Source organism: Vulpes lagopus, chromosome 22, assembly GCF_018345385.1.
Source record: "Vulpes lagopus strain Blue_001 chromosome 22, ASM1834538v1, whole genome shotgun sequence".
Lineage (NCBI taxonomy): Eukaryota > Metazoa > Chordata > Mammalia > Carnivora > Canidae > Vulpes > Vulpes lagopus.
The window spans coordinates 6,835,189-6,858,410 of NC_054845.1; the positions used below are offsets into that span (position 1 = coordinate 6,835,189).

The 23,222-nt window shown below is 44.2% G+C and overlaps 1 protein-coding gene across 4 annotated transcripts in view; it reads right to left on the reverse strand.

The window, feature by feature from the left end:
- Positions 1-22,914, reverse strand: part of ANKRD44 (ankyrin repeat domain 44) — a 367,287-nt gene extending 344,373 nt beyond the window's left edge. Inside the window, exon 1 of one of the 4 annotated variants that reach the window (XM_041737070.1) lies at positions 22,644-22,914. In XM_041737070.1, the coding sequence (XP_041593004.1) occupies positions 22,644-22,670 (27 nt within the window). In that variant the 5' untranslated portion in view covers positions 22,671-22,914. The remainder of the gene's footprint in view (positions 1-22,643) is intronic. The other 3 variants (XM_041737071.1, XM_041737074.1, XM_041737075.1) reach the window with 3 other exon arrangements.
- Positions 22,915-23,222: the final 308 nt, after the last annotated feature.

Sequence of the window (23,222 nt, forward strand, 5' to 3'; positions counted from 1 at the left end):
TTCACCTGCTGAGCGAGTTTAAGTATCACCCACTAGACTCTAGTCAAATCCCTCAATCCACCTACAATACAATCCTCAGGAAGTGATGAAAAGTTAGAGTTTGAGTTACATAAGGCCTGTGGCCCCTGACGGCTCACATTGCAAAATGTCCTCCAACAAGTTCCACAAACCCTCCTGCTACGGGAATAGGGCTGGGACCATGGCAGCCGGGAGTTAATCAATGAAGCAGGTCCAATGGCATAAAATACGACCCGTGGCATGGAGCTCCTACTCGTTCCTCTTCTGGGTTGTGATCCTTACACAGCAGCCTGCCTGCAATGGAGCAACTGGAGAAAACAGGTTCAAAGTGTGGGAAGGCATGGGTTAAAGTGACTTGCCAAACTATGGGAAATATTCCAATTGGATGTGGATCTTTAATGCTTAGCTCTAATGGGGTAATGACTCTCACTCCTCTCTCATAAACATGCTAAGTAGATTTTTACTTTCTCAAGAACCTATATCCTTCTGTGACTTTATGACTTTCTTCTCAATCAAGAGTCTCTTATGCTCTTAACAGCCTAGTGTGGCAGCCCCGAAGATCTTGGGCATGCCCCCATCACAAGTTCCTGTAAAACAAACCCTGGTTAAATGGATTATAGAAAAACAAAAAGGAAAGAAAACACAAAACCCCATTTATGGCTGACATAGAACCTGTACAGAGCTTAGAGAAATCAATAAGATGATACAATATTGAATTCTGATGAAAAGAAGGGATTTCAGGGTCGTCTCCTCCGGGAACCCTCTGCCAGCTTTATCACTGAGTGCCAGTGCAAGGAATTTCAACCGTTCCATCTCCCACAGGACATGTCTGACCCACAGCTAACTCTGGGGGAGTCTGATAGTGCTATTACCTTCATTTATAAAGTAAAATGGTAAGCTGACCACTTCTGCACAAAGAAGAGAACACTTCATTTGACCACAGCAGCTGGTCTATATTTGCTGCTCTACAAGAGTTCTCCAATGATTCTATTAAAGCACATTATCCTTCCAAACATCTTTTGCCTCAACAGATTCCAGTTCCACCCTGTAATAATATTGAGCATTTTCTATTGAATACCAGCTCCCTCAATCTGAAAGCAATCTCTTAGGGCACCTGGGTGGCTCAGTGGTTGAGCATCTGCCTTCGGCTCAGGTCATGATCCCAGGGTCCTGGAACTGGGTCCCACTCAGGCTCCCTGCAGGGTACCTGCTTCTCCCTCTGCCTAAGTCTCTGCCCCTCTCTCTGTATCTCTCCTGAATAAATAAATAAAATCAGAAAGAAGAAAGAAAGAAGAGAAAGAAAAGAAAGAAAGAAAGAAAGAAAGAAAGAAAGAAAGAAAGAAAGCAAGCTCTTTTTATTTAATCCACGATCTCCCTAAATGCTATCAAAATGGCAACCAAAGTTGGCTTAAAGAACTCTTTAAGGAATTCCTATGGATAGAAAGAATTTCCTTCTACTTCCCCCACCTTGATTTTTTTTAACGCTTCTCTTTACTTCTCTCAGAAATATTTAACTTGATTTTAAACAATGCAAAGTACCCTTTTGCTTGTGAAGCTAAACAAGTTGGAAAATATTCAAACTGTTGGAAAATATCTAACTTTGATAAGCATGAAAAGGCCACATAATAGAAACTCTAAGATTCTCTGAAAGTTCCAAAATTTTTCTTATCCTATTACATCCCTTTTGAAAAAGAATCTAACCAACTACATGACAATCTGGAAAAGACAGAATGATGGAGACAATGGAAAGATCAGTGGTTGCCAGGAATGAGCAGGGCCACAGCACAGAGGATTTTTAGGGCAGTAAGACTACTCTGCGTGATACTATGATGGTGGTTACATGTCACTAAATATTCATCAAAACCCACAGAATGTACAACACTAACAGGGAATCCTAATGTACACTATGGACTTTGTGCAATAATGAAGTGTCAGTGCAGGTCCACGGACATGACACACGCACCGCTCTGGTTCTGGATGTAGATGGGAGGGGTGGGCAGGGAGTTTAAGGGAACTCTGTCCCTTCTGCTCAATTTTGCTGTGAACCTAAAACTATTCTAAAAATTAAACTCTATTTTTAAAAAGGATTTTATGCCACTAGATGTCCTATATAAAATAACAGAGAGCCTCCAACTGAAAAAAAACGGGGTAGGATAGTCAAGAAAAAGGTTAAATCTCCTACAGCCAGAAAAGGAAACGTGTAAGAAAAACCAACGGTGCTGTAAGTAAGGCCTGCCTTGTGACGTCACAGAATACTTGGCAGAGAATGCATGTTTCTGTTTGGTCTAGAGCTGAGGGAGAGAGGAACCAGCAACTCTAGTCATCAGGTCCCAGCGTTCTCTCTGAAGAACCACTCTTAATGCTGGTGAAGCGCTGCACAGAAAAGCCAGACAGAGCCACTCAACACACACATGCAAAGGTACATCACTTTGAATTTTATATCTAGATATTCCACCTCATTTTTTTGCAAAGTAACTGTCCAGATATAATATCATTTTTCAATTCATGAAATCAGGGGACTTCTTAGCTAATTCAGAGATTAACAAACAAACCAAAGAAGCTGTCAGATGTACTCCCTCAAGCAACTGGTTTACCAAAAAATCAGCTATAAAGCAGGATCTGGTCTTTTAAAACAAGAGACTACTTTTGAATACATCAAATTCTAATTAAATTTTAAAATCTAAGGAGGAACACCATTACAAATATCCTGCTATTATTCAATCAGTTGCACAGAGTGGAATATAAGGAGGGCACACAGAAACCTGATTCCACATGCCTGAGAGGAAGTCTTCATGAACACCAAATAAAGCTTCAAATGTTGGAGAAATAAGCTGCTCGAACGTTCATATGCACAAAACCGACTTTTCATCAAGTATCTACATACTAGAATTGTCCTACAGAAACACAGAGACCATGAAAGAAATGTTGGAACTCATGGTTCATTAATTTCCAACATGTTTTAAGTGAGAATGTATGTAAAGACCTATTGCATATCTTTCTACCTCACATTTAAAAGTCAAACTTTTAACACATAGTAGCCTAGTTTTTCATAATTCCAAACACATGCTTTCAAAGGCGATCTCTACTGCCTATGAGACTTGACCAATGTGTCTGTCATTCACAGTGGAGTTGACCCAGTGGCCCATCCTTGACCAATTGACGGGACTATCAGGGCATGGGAATGCAGGCCACCAGCTGCGATGACATCAGCTCCCCCAGGGTTGCCTCTCTAGAGTTATGGGCTTCACAAGGCAGTCCTGTACCCCTGGAATCCATGAAGACTTTGTGAGAGGTCTGCAGGCACAGGGTGCTCTGTGGGTATCATGTTCCAGATCCCCAGCTTCCGCAGGCACACACCGCTAAAAGGTGGTTGCCTGTGGTTGAGGAGTCATGCTGCTGTTTTTTCACACTCTCCTCTTCATGATCTTCCCTCAAAAGATAGATTTACTTCTCACTCATTCTGATTCTGACCAAGGGAATTGCCCCTAAGGTGTAAAAATGTCCTGGTAGCAAAGAAAGCATTCAAGGTACTTAAGTCAGGACAACTTCCTTGAATTCACACCTCCCTTCCTTCAATTAACTTTCTTTACTCATCATTCCAGCAAATAAGTTATGGAGGGTATCCATAAATACATAAACTAACTTAAGACAAGAAAGCAAGCCCCATCAAGAGATAAACACACTTCAAATAAGAATGACTGACTCGGCATGTCTTATTAATGACTTATCAGTCTTTGCAATATATTTATGTTTTGATACATGGTAGTGTAATAATTATTACAAAGATAAACTCAATCCAAAAAGTTATTTAACTCTTAGCACCCTAGGATCATATTTTTATTGCAAAGTAAAAACAGGATCACCGGGGGTTTTCAATGTATTATATTTGGATGAAATTCTGTGTGAGGAAGTCGAATGGAATTATGAGTTCAAGGAGAAAAAGGAACAATGTAAAATTTCCAACTATTAAAGAAGTGCGTGCCTGTGCGTTTCATAAGTGATGACGGAGCACAGCAAATCATGCTAGTGTTTAAATTCCATTCAAAAACAAAACAAAACAAAAATAAATAAATAAAATAAATAAATTCCATTCAATACAACTCAAACAGCAATACAACTTTTTCATTTTAAAAGTCAATATTTACCTTCTACCAGGAACTCTATCCTTTGCACCTTTCTAACTTTATGATGGAAAACTTCAGATGTCAACCTAGAAACTGTGCAAAGAGATACATAGTTTGCGAAAACCCTTTTGGAGGTAGAAGTTGGGGGTAAAAATGTTGCAGAGCTGCTCAGGAGCATCAGCAGATGGCCCAGGGTAGCCCTGCCTTCCGTCCACCCCGCATCAGTTTTGGGAATCTTACTCTGCCTCCGTTGGGCTCAACTAAGTTAGAGACTCAAACCAAGAACCCACATTAACAGTCACTTCCTATGCAAGTCTTTAAACCACTGTCCCAGTTAAAGCCAGTCTAAACTCTTGCAATTACAAAAAGAAAAGAAAGAAAGAAAGAAAAGAAAAGAAAAGAAGAAAAGAAAAGAAAAGAAAAGAAAAGAAAAGAAAAGAAAAGAAAAGAAAAGAAAAGAAAAGAAAGAAAAGAAAAGAAGCAATTGTTTCTTTTTTTGTCCTATTTTCTTGATTGGAGAGGGGAGGGAGCTGTTTCAGGTCTGTTCATGACACAGAGCTATCAGTCACACAATTCTTTTTTTTTTTTTTTAAGATTTTATTTATTAATTCATGAGAGACACCAAGAGAGAGGCAGAGACACAGGCAGAGGGACAAGCAGGCTCCATGCAAGGAGCCCGATGCAGCACTCGAACCCAGGACCCCAGGATCATGACCTGAGCCAAAGGCAGACAATCACTGAGCCACCCAGGTGCCCCCAGTCACACAATTCTTTTTTTTTTTTTTTACACAATTCTTGGTTGTACATATTTAACTAGAAAAAAATCCACCAAAACAACTTGGCAATATTTTCCACCACTGATCCTTTCACTCAGGCTATTTATATAACAAAAAAATTAATCACGTCCTATCTTTCGGATCCTCGTGGTAAAGATTCCAGGATGAGGAAAGAAGGTAAACAGTTAAGGAACTGAGAATCACGGCCGGGAAGGAAGAGACACAGCAGCAGAAACTGGCACTGGATCATTCATTCATTCAACAGTCACTGCTAACCTAAACTCAGGGTAACCACAGCCCTGCATACTAAAAAGTAGGGGTGCAAACATTCCCCCCCAGAAGTGAACGGCAAATAAATGGCTTAGCTCCAACCTTCCCAAGCCACACACTAATCAAGGAGCTAAAAACGGATTAAAACCAGAAGTGAGAGGCTCAACAGAGAAACTCGTCCCCTTCCACGTAAGAAGGAAAATGAAAGTGCTCATTAGATACATCTGCATTTAGACACATCTAAAGATTAGGCAGTTCTGTGACAAACATTCCCTTCAGATGGCAATTCCAGATACTTCTCATGAAATTCTAAAAAAGAAAAGAGAGCACATTGTGAAGGTATTTTGGGGGTGAGGGCGTGGGAAAGCCTCTGCGTTTCAACACAGTTACCAGTTACAAGTGTTTTCAAACAAGAACGAAAGTTCCACGGCCTTCTGCATATCAAGAAGTTCTTCACCCAAAGGGGAACCATGAGGCAATACCCTTTATACCCTTTTGGCCCTGCACACAATGGGCTCCCTCTTCTAGACCAACTTTGAAGTCGGTGATACATTCTAATCTAGATAATGCAAATGATATGATACTAGACCCACATAACAATTCCCGGGGCAGCAGACTTCAGTGTTCTTTCATGGGGCCTTTATACAGTATTTCAGCCTATATCCTAAATATAACTGCAGGAATGACATGTGATTTTACAAGAGGTGTTTAAGAATAGGATAGGCAAATGAACCACACCTCCAACTGAGCCAGGAAAAACAAGATCTCTACCCCACTAAGAGTCAGCAAGCCAAATAACAACCACTGGCCTCAGTTTTTCCCTCTGAAAAATGGGAATTTTACCATTGTGTTCACGTCCTGTCTCCTCCAGATAATTTATGATATTGCTCAGAAAATATTGCAGGTCTTTAGAGGGCTTAGGTATTGAGTCCATGTTTTCTAAAGTCATACACATTACATGAATTTCTCTACAAATCTTCTTTATCAACAAGTATCTTCAGTCTTAATTCTTTCTCTCCAGAGAATCAAGAGAGAAAAATGAAGCTAACTTTTGGATGAAAGATCACATGTGTTGACCGACCTCCCTTCCGCCCCTCACTAACCAGCTCAAGGGGCCCATCTTCTTCCAAGATCAAAAGGAACTCCAGGCCTAGAAGGAGTTTGAGAATAACTCAAATGACTTTGGAAGTATAAGACTGGGAGACAGACGTGAACACTGGAAGCATGCATACACACTCACTCACCTGAACCCATAACTCACACCCCAATTACCAGACTTAGCTTCAGAGAGAACTTTCTAGAATAGTGAGAAATATTAGATAAGTAGATATTATGGATATTTATCTTTTAATTTTATAATTTCCATTTGTAATAACTGAGTATATCTTCAAAATATATATGTTTAATTGCTCTAATTGGCATTCCACAAAATTAAAGCTAATTCCATCCCTATATTAATCTAGACTGTCCACCCAAAAAAGCTAAAAATAGTATTTTTAGCACACAATGGGAAATAGAAAATATTAAGATTTCTCTTTCACTCTCCAATATAAGAGGTAAAGTTCTCCTCCCCCATCGTGGCTTTTGGAGAACATCAAAAGTACATTTTAACTGTTCCTGAGTCCACATCTGGAGTTTAAAAATCCAGTTTAAAAGGCAAATGATTTAAAATACAAACATATGGCTTTCTTCTCTACAGTGATTCCTAAAGGGAGAGAAAAAAAGTCTGAGTACAAACAAACTATTGTTTTAAAGGGGATTTTTCTTTTTAATTAAAAACACACCAAGAAGGCTAACTAAGCTTCTACTTTCTCCTGGAGAAAATAATAGAAGCAAGAATTACCATATTAATCTAATTAAATCTAGATCAGAGTACAGCATAGGTAATACAAAGACAACACTCAATTTCTGAAGAGTGTGGTCCCAAGTCTGTGCTTGGGTTAGAGCAGGGGTTGGCACACTTTTTTCTGTGAAGAGCCAGATAGTAAATGTTCTGTTTTGCCAGCCATGCAGGCTCTGTGGCAACGACCTAACTCCACTCTTGGGGCCCCAAAGCAGCCACAGACAACGCCGGAAGACACGAGGGAGGCTGTGTTCCAAGACGATTTTATGGATGGATACTGAAATTTTAATTTTATATCATTTTCACGTGTCTCAAAATATTATCCTTTTGATCTTTTTCAACCATTTACAAACATAATAAATTAATTAATTAATAAAATAAAAATAAAATAAAATAAAAACCTAAAAGCTATTCTTAGCTGACAGGCCATATAACAAGAGGCCTCAAGCTTGATTCGGCCTGTGGATGGACAGTCGTCTCCCAGCCTCCACGTCAGAGCCACCAAGGCTGGAGCAGCTGCTGGCTCATCTAACCCATGTCCTCGTTCCTTAGTGGAAACTGAGGCCCAGAGAGGTGTGATGTCTCCCAGGGTCTCACAGCCAATTCCACTAGAAAGGGAGGGAAGCATTAGCTCTCCGGAAAAGCTCCCTGAGGCCTTAAAGGAGTGACATTCACCAGTAACATGGGCGGTCTCCCTCCATTCTCAATGCCTTCCCTCTTTTTTTCAACATGTATTTATTTATTTGAGAAAGAGAGAGAGAGAGAGAGCACGCACACACGTGTGGTGGGGATGGAGGGGCAGAGGGAGAGGGAGAGAGAAACTCAAGCAGAGTCTATGTTAAGCGCAGAGCCTGACTCGGGGCTTGATCTCACCACCCTGAGATCATGATCTGAGCCGAAACCAAGAGTCGGACACAACCTACCGCACCACCCAGGAGCTCCTCCCTCTTTTTTAAAAAATGTATTTCTCTCCTATTTTTTTTCTTTAGTATGCTCTTTATTCTTTTTAGTACCACTCTCATTTTCATTTTCCTGTGACCCTTTTTATTTTGCCCTACACCTTAACCAGATATATCTCAAAATGAAATACATCTTGGAATTAAAACATTTATGGGGTACCTGGCTGGCTCAGTCTATGGAGCATGCAACCCTTGATCTTCAGGCTGTAAATTCAAGTCCCACACTGGGTGTAGAGATTATGTAAAAAAATAAAAATCTTTTAAAATAAAAGGATTAAGACATATACATGTATGTAATGATGTTTCACTTACTTTCTTTTTATTTTTTTTCTTACTTTCTTTTTAAATTTCATTTGGTAGTTTAAAAAAACAGATTCCAAATTAAAGCAACTTTTTACAAGGAATTCTTCTGACTTTTTCATCACTTTTTTTTTCAGAGAAATGTATGGCTTTCTGTTATATGCTCATTCAAGACTTGAAACCTTAATGTTTCTCAGAAATTCTCCCATGATGATTTTTTATGAAGATTGGTCTATCAACTATTTTGTTCTTACACACTTCCTCAAAAAGACATGGTTTTATACTTCTGTGAAGAGGAAGTGGCATTCTTAAAAGTAATTCTCAGTTCTTTTTGACAACTTAAATCAAGAATGATTGCAAACTCCTCAGAATTCTTTCAACACACATGTATTCTCCTAGATCCATCTAAACATAAAATTCTTCAGCTGAACAAAACAAGTCAATTCATTCATTAAAGCCAAAATGAAAGAAAAATGTACTTCCTAAAGTTGTAGGAACCAAAATGCTACAATGCAAATCTAAGTGTGGAGACTTCACACAAAATTAAAATCAACAGAAACACCTTCTACCAATGCTGTTTAAGTTAGAGATTTAAGAACAAGTGGGGTAAGGCACCTGGGTGGCTCAGCGGTTGGGCGTCTGCCTTCGGGTCAGGTCGTGGTCCCGGGGTGGTGCTGCCTGAGTCCCACAACAGGCTCCCTGCAAGGAGCCTGGTTCTCCTGCCTATGTCTCTGCCTCTCTCTCTGTATTTCATGAATAAATACATAAAATCCTTAAAGGAAAAAAAAAGACCAGATAAATGGTTATAAATTTAAAACAAAAAAAAATAATTAAAATCATAGAATTGAAATTGACCCTAGAGAACATTTTAATTTGACAAATGAAGAATCAACCAGAAATTCAAGAACTATTTATTGAATTCACATAGGCCACTTACTGTACAAAGACTTTTCCCACTTGATTGTCACAACTTCCCCATGAAGCAAGTATTATTATAACCACTTTTAAATCAAGGAAAGTTTTGTCATAGTTGTGCCTGAGACACCTAGTCAGGAGTAGAGATGTGCCTATAGTCTAGATCTTCAAACAGCAACTTTGGTATTCCCTTCACTATGCCACTCCCATGTAATTTTTTGGAAACTGTTCAGTGAGATGTCACATTTTAAAATATAGTATATATAGTAGTTAGAGTACCCTAGGACCTGGATACTCTTTTGCTAAAGAGCAGAGCTCCTCAAAATAAGATTGTTTCTTCTGGCTGCTAAGAAAAGTAGCATGAGCTACTAAATGCTACACTTATTTTATGGGACCCAAGACTTCATTATACTGAGGTTCCAAAGATCAAAAACCCTGGTCAACTGGCTTCTGAATTACACATAACAATATCATTTACTCAAGTTGCAACTGGCCATTTCTCAAGCCTACAATCTATTCTTAAATCTGGGCTCCATTAAGAAGAACATGGAAGGGAAGCACCTGGGTGGTGAACATCCAACTCTTGGTAAGCGTCCAACTCTTGGCTTTGGCTCAGGTCACGATCTCAGGGTGGGGAGATCGAGCCCCATCCATGTAGGGCTCTGCGCTCAGCACGCTCAGTACAGAGTCTGCTTGGCATTCTCTCTCCTCCGTCTGCCTCTGCCCCTCACATCTGAGCTCACACTCGAGCTCTCACACTCTCATGCTCTATACATTTTTTTTTTTAAAAAAAGAAAAGGATATGGAAGGATTTTCGCACTTGCAGAAATAAAGATATCTCTGCTTGCCTAAAAGCAACACTGAGATCCTTGAGGGCAACAGCCAAGTCCTACTTCCTGTTCAGGTAAGAAAAGAGGTGTGGCAACAAGGGTCATTAAAATTGAGACCTTGTGATTGCCTGATGTCTTTTAAAACCTCCCAGTTGAGGGGCGCCTGGATGGCTCAGTGGGTTAAGCCTCAGACTTCTGATTTCGGCTTCAGATCATAATCTCAGGGTTGTAGGATTGGTCCTGTGTGGGGCTCCGTGCTCGGTGAGGAAAGTGCTCCTCTCCCTACCTCTCTCTCCTTGCCCCTCCCCCTGCTCGCACACAAGCACGCTCTTTCTCTCTCTCTCTCTAAAATAAATAAAAATAAATCTTAAAAAGATATATAAGTAAATAAAACTACCCAGTTTAAATAGAAACATGGTTTAAAAGCAATGTAACATTGGGGCACCCGGGTGGCTCAGTTGGTTAAGCATCTGTCTTCAGCTCAGGTCATGATCTCAGGGTCCTGGGATCGAGCCTGGAGTCAGGGCTCCCCACTCAGAGGGAGCCTGCTTCTCCCTCTCCCTCCGCCCCTTCCCCTGCTTGTGCTCCCTCCCTCTCTCTCTCTCAAATAAAAAATAAATAAGATCATTTTTAACAAATTAATATAACATCATGATAAGCACCAGGTGATATACAAACTGTTAAATCACTATATTGTACACCCGAAACTAATATAATACCATACGCTAACTGGAATTTAAAAAAGAAAACTACAACAAAGTGACTTGGGGCAACTCTGAATTCCCCTGGAAATACCTTACAACTGAAATAACTGTACAAAGATTGCCAAATGTAGGTCTTCCTAAAGGCCCCCAACTTGTGATTTTCAGGTAGAGGCTCAAATATCCACCTCGAATTACCAGGGCCACTGAAAGTGAGTCAATAGATGCGTGAGCTTCACAACCAACTCAGGGCTATTTGCCTCTTTCTGGAGGCCACAAAACTAGCAGAATTATATGCTTTTCTGACAATCAAAGAGGATCCTAACAACTCTACTGAAGGTGTTCTATCAGGGTGACAGTAGAGAGCTTAGAAGGGGCATAAAGGGAGGAGGAAGAAGTAAACTGAAAGGGAAAAAAAAAGCTTCCAAAGAGTGAGTTACTAAAATATTCGGGTGCCCTGGGCAAAAGCGAAGGTTTTATGGTTTTGTTTTCTTGTTTTGTAAGATAAAGACTTTCTTTTTCAACCTACCCACGGTACCATATTCCTACTTTAAGGCATCAGATACCCAGGCAACGTTCAAATTTCCCCAACTGTCTCACAGAAACGTGTTTAAGTTTGTTTGAATCAGAATCCAAATCCATTCGCTGCAATTAGTTTGCACTAGAATTAGTGTCTTAATTCTCATTGATCTATTTCCCCTCCCCCTCCCTCTTTTTATCTCGCAGTTGATTTTTATTAGTTTCGGAGGTAGAACTTACTGATTGACCAGGGGCAGAGAACACCCATCACGCCCCCTCCCTACTGCCCATCACCCAGCTACCCTACCCTCCAGCCACCCTCCGTCTGTTTTCTAGAGCTCAGCATCTCTTCTGGTTTGCCTCCCTCTCAATTTTCACCTTATTTTATTTTTCCTTCCTTCTCCTATGTCATCGGTTTTGTTTCTTAAATTTCACATGAGTGAAATCATCTGATATTTGTCTTTCTCTGCCTGACTTATTTGTCTTAGCATAATATCCTCTAGTTCCATCTACGCCATTGTAAATGGCAAGGTTTCATTCTTTTGAAGGCTGAGAAATATTCCTGTGTGTGTGTGTGTGTGTGTGTGTGTGTGTGTGTACACCATGTCTTCTTTATTCATTCATCTGTCGCTGGACATCTCGGGTCTTTCCATATTTTGGCTATTGTTGACATTGCTGCTATAAACATTAGGGTCCATGAGCCCCTTCGAATCACAATGTTGGTATCCTTTGGATAAATACCTAGTAGTGCAATTCACAATTGATTTTTTTAAAGAAATGAAATCACTTTTTTCCTGTATATTCCCATAGTCTGGATTTTTTAAAGTGATTTTTAATAAAAATTTATAAGGTTGAAAACATATCTTCTCCAGACCTACTACATTAATCTGTCAGTGTCGTGCACCATGAAGACCATTCATCCAGCTTCTTTCAATGAAGTTTAATATTCCAGGATACATATTTATCCACAAAATGTTGCCAGAACAAGAATATGTACGATATTCAAGTAGACGGTATGCCAGAGACATAAGGACCCATAAAGTAACACCTCCTCTTATGCTTCAATACTCCTTAGAACAAGATGGAATACAAACTCATTTTTTAAAGCTCATGCCTATACAACACATGGAAACAATGAGTCTTGGCCAGACACAATTTATGTCTCCAGGAGAAGACATGCAGTACCTATCAGAGAAACTCAAGGAAAAATGATTTGTAAATACACAAATACCTCTCCTACCAAGTATACATGTTGAATATTTCTTTCCTTTCGTCTTCTGCTTTCCTAGAACGAACCCTCTGCTTCCGTAAATTCCGTCTTCAGGTTACCTGACAGGCACATCACTCACCTAGAATGCCTTCCATCCTCTTCTACTGTCTAAATCACTCCCTTCCTCTAGGATCACTGGACTCCCTCCAGCTCCCTGATGCCTTTCTTAGTAACTATTCCCATTTCTGGACTTCCATACCCCCAGAATGTCATTTGTCCAGTCGGACTGTCCTACCTCACACAGTGGAAAAGCTGAGGTCATAGTACTATATGAACATAGTTGCATATACCTGGTTTGACAGGTCTTTCATATGCCACGTGCATTCAGTAAACATCTGCTTAGGGCCTTCCATCCACAAGGCATGCGATACCATCTCTAACAACACCATGAGCTCCATGAAGAAAGGAGCCTCTTGTGATACTACGCCTGTCTCAAGAGGCCAGAAGCACAAGAGCTAAGTATGGGCACCTTGGAGACAAGCTTGCCCAGATGTGAACCTCAGAGTCATGTGACCTTAAAGAGACCACTTAATCTCTCAATTCTCATTTTCCTCATCTGTCAAGTGGAAAGATGACAGTCACTCCTTCACAGAGAAGTTGTCCAGGTTAAACACCATAAAGCATGATTATTGTCTTACATCCTCCTTCCCAATTGGCTCTCTGGTTTCTAACCAGAAATTTTATTATACTTGTTCTTATCCATTGTGGAAAGAGGGGAGCACAGGACTCTACCAGAGTCACTGCCTTGGAGATGAAGTTTACTAAACAGATGCTGATTGCTTGAATACATAAAAGATGCTCCACTTTGCAATGGGTATCAGCATCCTTCCCCATAATATTTAGGGTCCACATCTCCCTTTTCCTAGTGTCACCCTGATACCTCCCCTATAAAGAAATGGAACCCACTGAGGACCAACTACAGTGCTAACCCACCCCCGCCACCGAAAGTTCAATTTAAAAAGATGAGATATGTAATCAGAAAAGAAGACAATATGTGATCTTTTATCTTTTGATGGGCAGAAAGATTGCTCCAAATTTTGTTTGAATGGAAATCCAATATCCCAGTGTACAGATGGAAGCTCTGTTTATAAAAGTTTTCTTATAAAAGTATTTTTAAGATCTTTTGTTTGTTTGAGCACCTGAGTAAAAACATTTGAACATGTAGATATATACATACACACGCATCCATATTTATATCATTCACTAACCAACCTTTATTGGGCATTTACTATGTGCCTTATACCTTTCTAAGTGCTGAAGTTAACAGCAGTGAATGAACCAAGCTAACAAAACAACAGAACCCTCTGCCTTGTTATTTGTATCTCTTCTACACATCAGTTTTTGTTTTTATAAAAAAATAAAATATATCGTATGAGGGATAGATACTATGGAAAGAAATAAAGAAAGGGGACAAGAAATGGCACAGGCAGTTGATACAGCATGGTCAGGAAAGGACTCGCTGAGAAGGTAACATGTGAGTAAAGATCTGAAAGGGATGAGGAGGGGCATGGGGACTTCTGGGGAAGACCTTCACAGGCAGCAGGAACATCAAGGGGTCTCAGGAGGGTGACTGGCGTGTTCACTGGATAGTGAGGAGGCCAGTGCTGGTGCCAAGCAGCCAGAAAGAGAAAGGAGGAGACACGGCTGGACAGGTGAGTGGAGGGGGTTGTGGTGAGCCACACTATGACTTCAGCTTCTCCTCTGTGAGATAGGATGGTCTGACTGGACAAATGACATGATCTGAGCATCAGTGTTCCATCACTCTGAAGGCTGTGCTGTGAGCAGAGTATCAAGGCTGGATGAGCAAGTCCAGTCAGAAGGTTGCTGCAATAGTCCAAGTGGTGGTTTGGCCAGGTGGTCAAAAGTGGGAAGGTGAACTGAGTGGATTTTTATAGTATTGGAGTATAAACACATATTTAAAATACACCCCAAAAATGAACATTTTAAAGGGTTTTAAATGAAATATGAATGCTGATATTTTCTTTCCCAAACTCAACAAGCCATCTTGCTCAGCTCTGGGGTAGAGGTACCCCTGGGTTTTGGCACCCCATGCTTTAGCAATAATGGGTTGATTGATTTGCCCCAATTTACCTGAATTTCTACCTGGCTTTCTATCCTGACACTTCCTCTGTGCTCACTTCCCATCTTTCTCTTCATCTGGCCTATCTTAGATAGCAAAACAAGCTTCTTCTACAGACTGAGTATATCTACACACACACAGGCTGTTGATTGCATGTGAGGATTCTCTCCTTGAGAAAGTCTGTGGTCACTGTGTCAACTGTACCCCATCTCTGGGTCCAACGGTTGGGAAATAGACTTTGTTAGACCCAGATGTTATTATGGAGCTCACTAAAATAGGATTATGGGGGGAACCCAGGCCATTTGCTAAAGTAGCATCTCTGAGGAAGGCTAAAGTGGGCCCCAGCTCAGCACAGCTCACAACAGACAAACATGGAATCTGCAAGAAGCACGAGGGAATTCTCACAGGGCCACACTGAGAGCAGCCACAAGGTTGTGTGTTCCTCGCCGAAACCAAGCTTCTGGAGATGCTGGATGACATTCTTGGGGAAAGGACCCCTGACGTTTAGGCAGACATGGGGTGTGTTTCTCAGACCTGGTCAAGTCTAGCTGCCACCACCACCCTGGGAGGCTGGAGGGGGAAAGGTGGAGGAGAGAACAGAAGTTCATGAGAGGCAGATACTTTTCAAACCAGACTCCATGAATTGAGATGAGATATGGGGACATTCCCTTAGACTGTTAGAACTTGAAAGAACATAGGGGATTTTCCAACCATCCACTCCTATTTTACAGACAAAGAAACTAAGGCCAGGACTTGCCCAAAGTCCTACAACTATTAGAAAAAGAACCATCATGAGTAGAATTCCGTCTTCTGATTCCCATCTAGTATTATTTTGAAAATAAACAAAAGCAATTTAACATTTAAACCTTTTTTTCTTTTTAACACTGAAACCATTGAGACAGATTGGAACTGTGAGGAAATTTTGTATGTCTAGGCCTCAGATGTTCTTACAAATCCCTCTAGTTTTACCAAGAGCTCTGGATACTCCCCTGGCACAGAATGGTCTCCTGCTTTTAAGGATATCTTAGAAAGTTCCACTGGGATGTTTATGACTCACAGGGTGGGAGTGAGGGAATTACAGACACATGAAGACCAAGAAATACAAGCAAGCATCGGCTTAGCAAAGCCTGAAAAAGTCCAAAGATGGACTATATACTTCCTATTTGCTTGGCCCAAGTAATAGAGTACTCAGTAAGTTTTCAGCTTCAAAAGGAAAGACAGTTAAAAAGATTCTTAAAAATTATGAGTATCATGATGAAAACCTCAACTCGTTATCATTAATTTCAACCTCGTGGGCTACCAAGTTTTTTACAGACTGGAACGCTGATGAGAGAAAATACCCGCTCTCTCAACCTCTGAAGTCGAGCAGAAGCCAAAGATGATGTTGGTAAAAGGGTGCTAAAGGAATAATCAATAAAGCTGAGTCTTTATAAAATAAATAACCTTGCATTAGCTATCAAATGGGGGGAAGGGGTGGCCACAGGGCAGGAATCAGTTTGTAAATCATTGACATCTGTTAAAACCTTCTGGAATCTGAATTTAACTGCTTGACTTTGTTACCTAGGAAATTAAATTGGAGTTCCTCTGCAAATACGCCCTCCACGGCCACATCTGTGAAGAAGACTACAGTACGAACTGTAAACAGAGAGACTGAGTCACACAGGGAGCAGAATGGGAGGAGCCACGGCACCCGAAAGGCATCCAGTCCAACCTCTTCTCTTTACAAAGAACCACCTGAGGCCCCCAGAGGCTAATGTGACCTGCCAGGGGTTGGCTAATGCACCACATATGCCACCTCTCCTTACCTTATGCCCTAACAAACATTGATCACTGATCATTACATTTCCCCCCATCCTCAGCTGTAAGAGCCAGAATGCTCCTGCCACCCCTCAACCAACCGGTCAGAACTGATGTATGAAATGAAAACCATTTTCCGACTCTGCACTTGCATAAGGTGATAAAGCAATCTTTGTAATAACTGCTCCAGTGTAAGCCTGACTCAAAAGAGAGTGACTAGCCTACTAATCACTAATTCACTTACTGTCAGGCCTGGGGTGAGCAGACACAGAGTCTGTGTAGCAGACTTCTGTAGAAGCAGGTTTACCTGGGACACACCTGGTTCACACCTATTTTCTCAGTTTAATATTCAATAGGACCCCCATCATTTTCCAAGTTGTCCCAGAATGAATAAAAAGGATATGGTCACCCGAATTCTTTGTAACTCCTAATCATCTACAAATATTTATAAATGTTTGTTTTTTTGAGTACACGACATGTCAGGAAAAAAAACAATGAATCCATCACCAATAGCCTTCCCATACAAAAGGGCTTTCAAATCATACTAAATCCAAATAATCTTTAAAAGGGCCTCAAGGATCACTACTGTCACCAATCTCTTACGTACTGAGCTTCTTTTTATTTTTATTTTTTTTTTTACTGAGCTTCAATATGGAATCTCCTGTGAGGAAAACAAAAAGGAAATCCATAGGGGCCGCCTAGCTGGCTAAATTAGTAGAGCATAGGACTCTTAATCTCAGGGTGGTGAGTTCAAAGAGCTTATTAAAAGAAGAAGAAAAAAAAGAAAAGAAAACAAAAGAGAAAGAAAAAAGAAAAGAAAAGAAAGAAAAAAGAAAAGAAAAGAGAGGAGAGGAGAGGAGAGGAGAGGAAAGGAAAGGAAAGGAAAGGAAAGGAAAGGAAAGGAAAGGAAAGGGGAGAGCCATAGCTTACCAAGTTTGAAAACCACAGGATTATATCTCTCCAGCTCCTCCCTATTTTTTAAATTATTTCATGTTATACTTCATACTGAATATAATTGATATTATGTTGTTGAAACAGAAATCTTTTTAAAGAATGTTTCAGTCCTGCTTCTGGCACAAACAATTGTGTTTTTTTGGAGTTTATATTTGCTCCCTATGTAGAGGAAAAGAGGAAGTAAAAGTTGAAACCTTAAAAGAAAAAAAAAGGCATGTGCTGCTGGGTTTACACTAGAGCAGTCAGTCATTTATTTAAGAGACACATAAATTCAGTTTATTTGGAAAAGTCACTGGTCTAAACAGCACAGTTGTTAGGTTTGTGGTCAAGAGAAAGCTACTGATATCATCGTGTGGAAAGTTTAAAAATTTTACCTGGCTACTCAGAAGACTAGAAGTTTCTGTATCAAGATGTCAGGAGTAGTTCTGAGTACAGAGACTGCAGATGGTTTCCACTGTTTGTTTTTGCGTATCTAGCTTACTGATTTTTCTACAATGATCATAGTTTATTTGTTAATGACCAAGGACCAAGAAAAAAAATCCCCAAGCTCCCAACCAACAGGTCTTTCAGCATGTTAGGGAGGTGGAGAAGCAAACAGGATAAGCCGGGCCCAAGTATGGCAGGAGCAGAGGCCTCAGAACAGCTCCTAACTCAGGCCTGGGTCTGACCCCAAGAGCGAGGAGGAGTGTGGGGGTGCAGCTCGCCCAGTGGCTTCCTGGTAATTAAGAGCAAGCGCCCATGGGTCCTATGACTGCGCTGACCTTTCAACTATTAAAAGTATAGCCTTGTGGTTAGAGCCCCACCTGTGCGATCAGACTGCCAGGGTAGGACCTGGTGCTCGCTCAGTGGGTGTATGACCTTGAACAAGTCAATTAGCCCCTTTATTCCTGTTTTCTCATCTATAAAATAGGAATCACACTGCCACCTACCTCCTAGTGTGGCTGTGAGGATTAAAAGAGATGATTCACCCCAAGGGCCCAACATTCGAGATCACAATAAATGTAAGCCAGTATGAGGTCTCTGCCAGGAAACACCAGCCCTCAAGTGCACTCCCCAAATCACGTGACTGGATCCCAAAACACTAAAGAAGGGTCCAAAGAATAAAGCCTTTCTTTTCCCGTCTTTGCTGAAGGCAGGACCACAGCATCGTGTTTGCTATAAACCCAGAAGGATGAGGGCAGCCCTATAAAACACACAACATGTCCCAAGGCCCCACACTGCGAGCTAGAAATCCTGCTTTCAAAGTTACAGAATTTCTAGTTTCTTGCCACTGCCACAGCTGCCAGCCACTGCCTTTGGCAAGGAGATGGGTGACTCAAGTGTGAGTGAGGACTTGGCAAGGGGACACCTAGCCAAAAGGCCTCCAGGCAGGAAGCTCCAAAAGGGCCACCTGCTGAAACGGTTTGTCTATAGGCAGCCCTTGAGATAGAGGTGACATTCTGCTGTCACTAGCAAATTCAGATAAGAATAGTGAACATCTCAAAGGTCCAAAAGAACTTATCATTTGGGCTTCTTAACTCTGAAGAGCTTTCTGGGAAGGCGGGGAGGGCAGGCTACAGATAGGACCAGACACTAAAAATCACCAGGAGTACCTTAACCAGACATAATGAGCAGCCACCAAAAGTTCAATAGCAAACCAAATTACAAAGAGTTTCATGGCTATCTTACACTAAATCTACATTTGTATGAAACAGAACTTCCTTTCCCAAACTTTAAAGTCACCTCTCTTTATCAAAGATATAAGGAAACCTCCTAATGTCCATCCAAGAGGAAGTAATTACATTATTTTTTAAGGTTTTATTTATTTATTCATGAGAGAGACAGAGAGAGAGAGAGAGAGAGAAACAGGCAGAGGGAGAAGCAGGCTCCATGCAGGGAGCCGGACGTGGGACTCGATCCTGGGTCTCCAGGATCACACCCTGGGCCGAAGGCGGCACTAAACCGCTGAGCCACCCGGGCTGCCCAATAATTACATTATTATATTAATAATACAGGCGAGTGTGTTCTATGCTGCACAGAGTGACCAACTCATCGTGGTTTGCCTAGAATTTTCCAAGCTTTAGTACCAAAAGTACCACATCCTGGGAAACCCCTCAGTTCTAGGCAAACCAAGATGATTGGTCCCCGTAACATTGCAAGAAAAATGATGTTGTGCTGTGTGAAGAGGAAAAACAGAAGAGCACGGTTACAAATGCAGAAGTGCTAAATGCTAAGTTTGTTTGTAGCAACAGCTTCCAGTTCCTTCTTGTAGTGAAAAAAAAAAAGAGAGAGAGAATAATAACTTAATTAAAAAAAAAAAAAAAAACACTGGAAACAACACTTGCCTCTCCCTTTTTTTAAACTATCCCAAAACAGAGTTCAGAAGAGACGTTTCCTCCTCGCCCATGACTGAGGTGCCCATGCGGGACTCAGTGTGGACCGGGTGGCCGCCAGCAGCCCAGCCAGCCCCTGCACCCAGCAGCAGCAGCAGGACAGGAAATGTCATCTTCTTACATGCTTTCCTCTAGGCACATATAAAAACAAACCAAGATGGCTTGTGATTCAGGTTATCAACAAGAAGAATGTGTCTGGGAGATCAGGATAGCAAGATCAAAATCCAAGAGCCATGGTGAAAACCAAGAATCACTTCACAAACGGGCACTTGGGTGACTCAGTGGTTGAGCATTGCCTTGGGCTCAGGTCATGATCCTGGGGTCCTGGGATCCAGTCCCACATCGGGATCCCCGCAGGGAGCCTGCTTCTCCTTCTGCTTATGTCTCTGCCTCTCTCTCTCTCTCTCTCAATCTCTGTCCCTTGTGAATAAATAAATAAAATCTTCAAGAAAAAAAAAAAGGTGAGGGAGGAACTGAGAAGTGATTGTTTCACCAGCCGCTGAATGGAAAGTCAGGCACTCTTCTACAAACTCTACGGCACGAGCAAGACTCCAGGCAGGCCGGCCCCTGCCCACGACGACGAGTAGAACTCTTGGAGTAGGAATTTAAGCAAAGGATTTTTAAGCCTCTGGTGAGGTTAAGCACCAGTACCTAAGAATTTAGTTTCAAACTGAAAGGTAACACCATATAAGGCAAAAAAGACCACACACTTCCTGGACCTAAAGACACACAGAAACCTCCGTTGCTCACGACTCCACCCAGCCCAGACCACCTCCTCATCTCGCCTCCATCTGGCCTTGTCCCAAGATAGGGTGGCAAGTCTCAGGTGCTCCTGAACCCTTAGAACTCCTTAGATCCCTTTTATGCATCTGGAGATGGAGCCAAATGCAGGTTATATGACTCTTCATCTCCATGGCGATACTAGTTTCTTTGGAGAAGGGAGGAGATGTATTAGAAAACATTTTAAAAGACAAACCTCTTTGAAAGTCCTACTCTGATAAGTCCCAAAGAATAACTTTTCTTCCTAAGACCAAGAAATAAACTTTTTCCTAGGGTTGATCATGATTTAGGAGAGGATGCCTTCTTCTAATCCTTTCAACACATCAAATGAGAAGACAGAGGTGTCTAACTCTCGCAAAAAGCACAGAAGTCTGGAAGGCAGGAGGCAGGAGCTAGTTCCAGCAATGCAGGCCAGTAGCTGTGGTCCTTGGGGACTGCATGCTTCCCTCATTCAGATCTCAGGTTCCCCATTTAAAAAAATAAAGGATTTGAGCTAAATCATCCTCAGCATCTCTTCCTCCTCTAAAACTCTATGTGAAATTCTGTTGTGCGTGTGATTATAAAAAATAATGCCCCTTAGATCCATGTTTTGTACTTCAAAGATTTAGGAATTAAGAGACAAGTATAGTAACTTGGACCAGCAAGGAGGACATGACCAGGGCCGCTTCAAACTGGAAGATTTAAAAAAAAAAAAAATGTCTAACAGTTGTCAAAGTATGTGACCAAAAAAGGTGGAGGGAATCCTTCTATCAACTTGCAAACACTTTTAAATGCTCTGGAACCAATGGCAACAAGTAGATGCCTCACAATTACCAGCTGTTCCTCCTGCTAAATTTAAGGGTAAGATGAATGTTAATTCAGTGATCTCTCCTCCAGGAAAAGGGGGGTGGGGGGAGGCCTGTAAGTACTTAGGGCAAACAAAGCAAAATCTTGAATCTGAAAGACGTGAGAGCACATCATTCCGGTGACTGGCCGCCCTAGGTTGCAGGGTGTTCTAACTGGGGAAAGCGAGGCAGCAAGTGCAACCGGCTGCAGACGCAGGAGGTTTCGCTCCACGAACAGCCCCTCTGCTGGGGCGCCGGGTCCAGCCTGCCTCCGGGCCCACCTGCACCCCCAAACAGTGCTCGTTTCACGACCCTCGAGTAAATGGCAGGAGCGCGGCGAGGGGCAGCCACCCGGTCCCTTTCCTTCGTGGAGGGAGCTGCAGAGTTTTGTCACGCAGCTCGGCGGGCGCCTCTGAGTGCCGCCGCCCTCGGGGCAGCAAAGGCTGCAAAGGTGGGGCGTCCCCGTCGCCCAGACCCGCCGCGAGGACGCTCGGGGCTCCGCAGCTCCCCTGGCCGGGCGCCGGCCGGGACGGCAGCGGACAGACCCACGGCGGCCGGGGACGGCGGGCGGGCCCGGGGCCGCGCGACTTGAGCTCCCGGGGCACCTCGGCCGCCGCCCGGAGCCGCCACCGCGCACACGCAGCCTCCGCGCCGCGGCAGGCGAGGTCGGGCCGTCCCGGAGCACCGACGCCCCAGACAGCCCGACCCCGGGGGCCGCGGGCCCGGCCGGCCTCCGCCGTGGCTCGGGGAAGGGTCCCCGGCTGCGAGCCGTCCGCCCGCTCCCGCCGCCGCCCTCCTTCCGGGCGGCCCCGGGGAGCCCCTCGAGCCTCCCCTCCCCCTGCCCGGCAGGGCCCGCGCGCACCCGCGCGCATCCGCGCACACCGGCTTGCACCCGCGCGCACCCGCACCCCCGCTTGCATCCGTGCACCCGCGCACCCATGCACCCGCTTGCACCCGCGCGCCCGCACCCTGCTTGCACCCGCTTGCACCCGTGCACTCGCGCAGCCGCGCGCACCCGCTTGCACCCGTGCACTCGCCCACCTGCGCGCACCCGCGCGCGCACCCGCTTGCACCCGCGCGCCCGCACCCCGGCGGCGCCCCGGCCCGGCCCCAGCGCTCGGGCGCGCCGCGGGCACCGGGCGGAGCGCGCAGCTCCGACGGCCCAGGGCGGGGACGGCGCCGCGGAGCCTCAGCCCCCGCCTGGGGCGCAGCGGGCGGCCGCGCACAGCCCTCCCCGCCGCCGCGAGCCCGCAGCCCGCCCCGCGCCCCGCGCCCCCGCGCCCGCCCCGCGCCCGATGCCGCCGCCCCTACCTGGTCGGCGAGTTTGAGCACTGCCATTCTTCCGCCGCTCGGCGCGCGCACACATGCAGGTCCCCGGCCCGCAGATGTCACGCCGGGCGCCGGGGAAGCGGAAGGGACTGCCGGGGGCCGGGGGGGAATCTGGCTCCCGAATTTGACAGCCCTCCCCCTGCTCCTCCCCCGCCGCCGCCTCCTCCCGCCGAGAGGCTGACCCGGGCCGCTGGGGCTTGCAGCCGAGCCCGCCCGCCCGTCTACAGGAAGTGCCGGCTGCTGCCAGCCCGGCCGCCACTGACATCACCGCCGCCGCCTGCTCGGCCGCGCCGCCCGGGCCGACGCTGCCTCCTGCCGCCCGCAGCCCGGCCTCGCAGCCCGCGGCCCCCGCGCGCCCGCCCGCGCCCCGCGCCCCGCGCCCGCCCGCGCCCCGCGCCCCGGGGAGCCGGCCCCCCGCCCCGCGGCCGCACGGGGGCGCGCGGTTAGAGACGCCCGCGCCCCCGCCCCCGCCCGCGCCCGCGCCCGCGCCCGCGCCCCCGCCCCCGCCCCCGCCCCCGCCCGCGCCCCCGCCCCGCCGCGCGCACACACACACACACACGC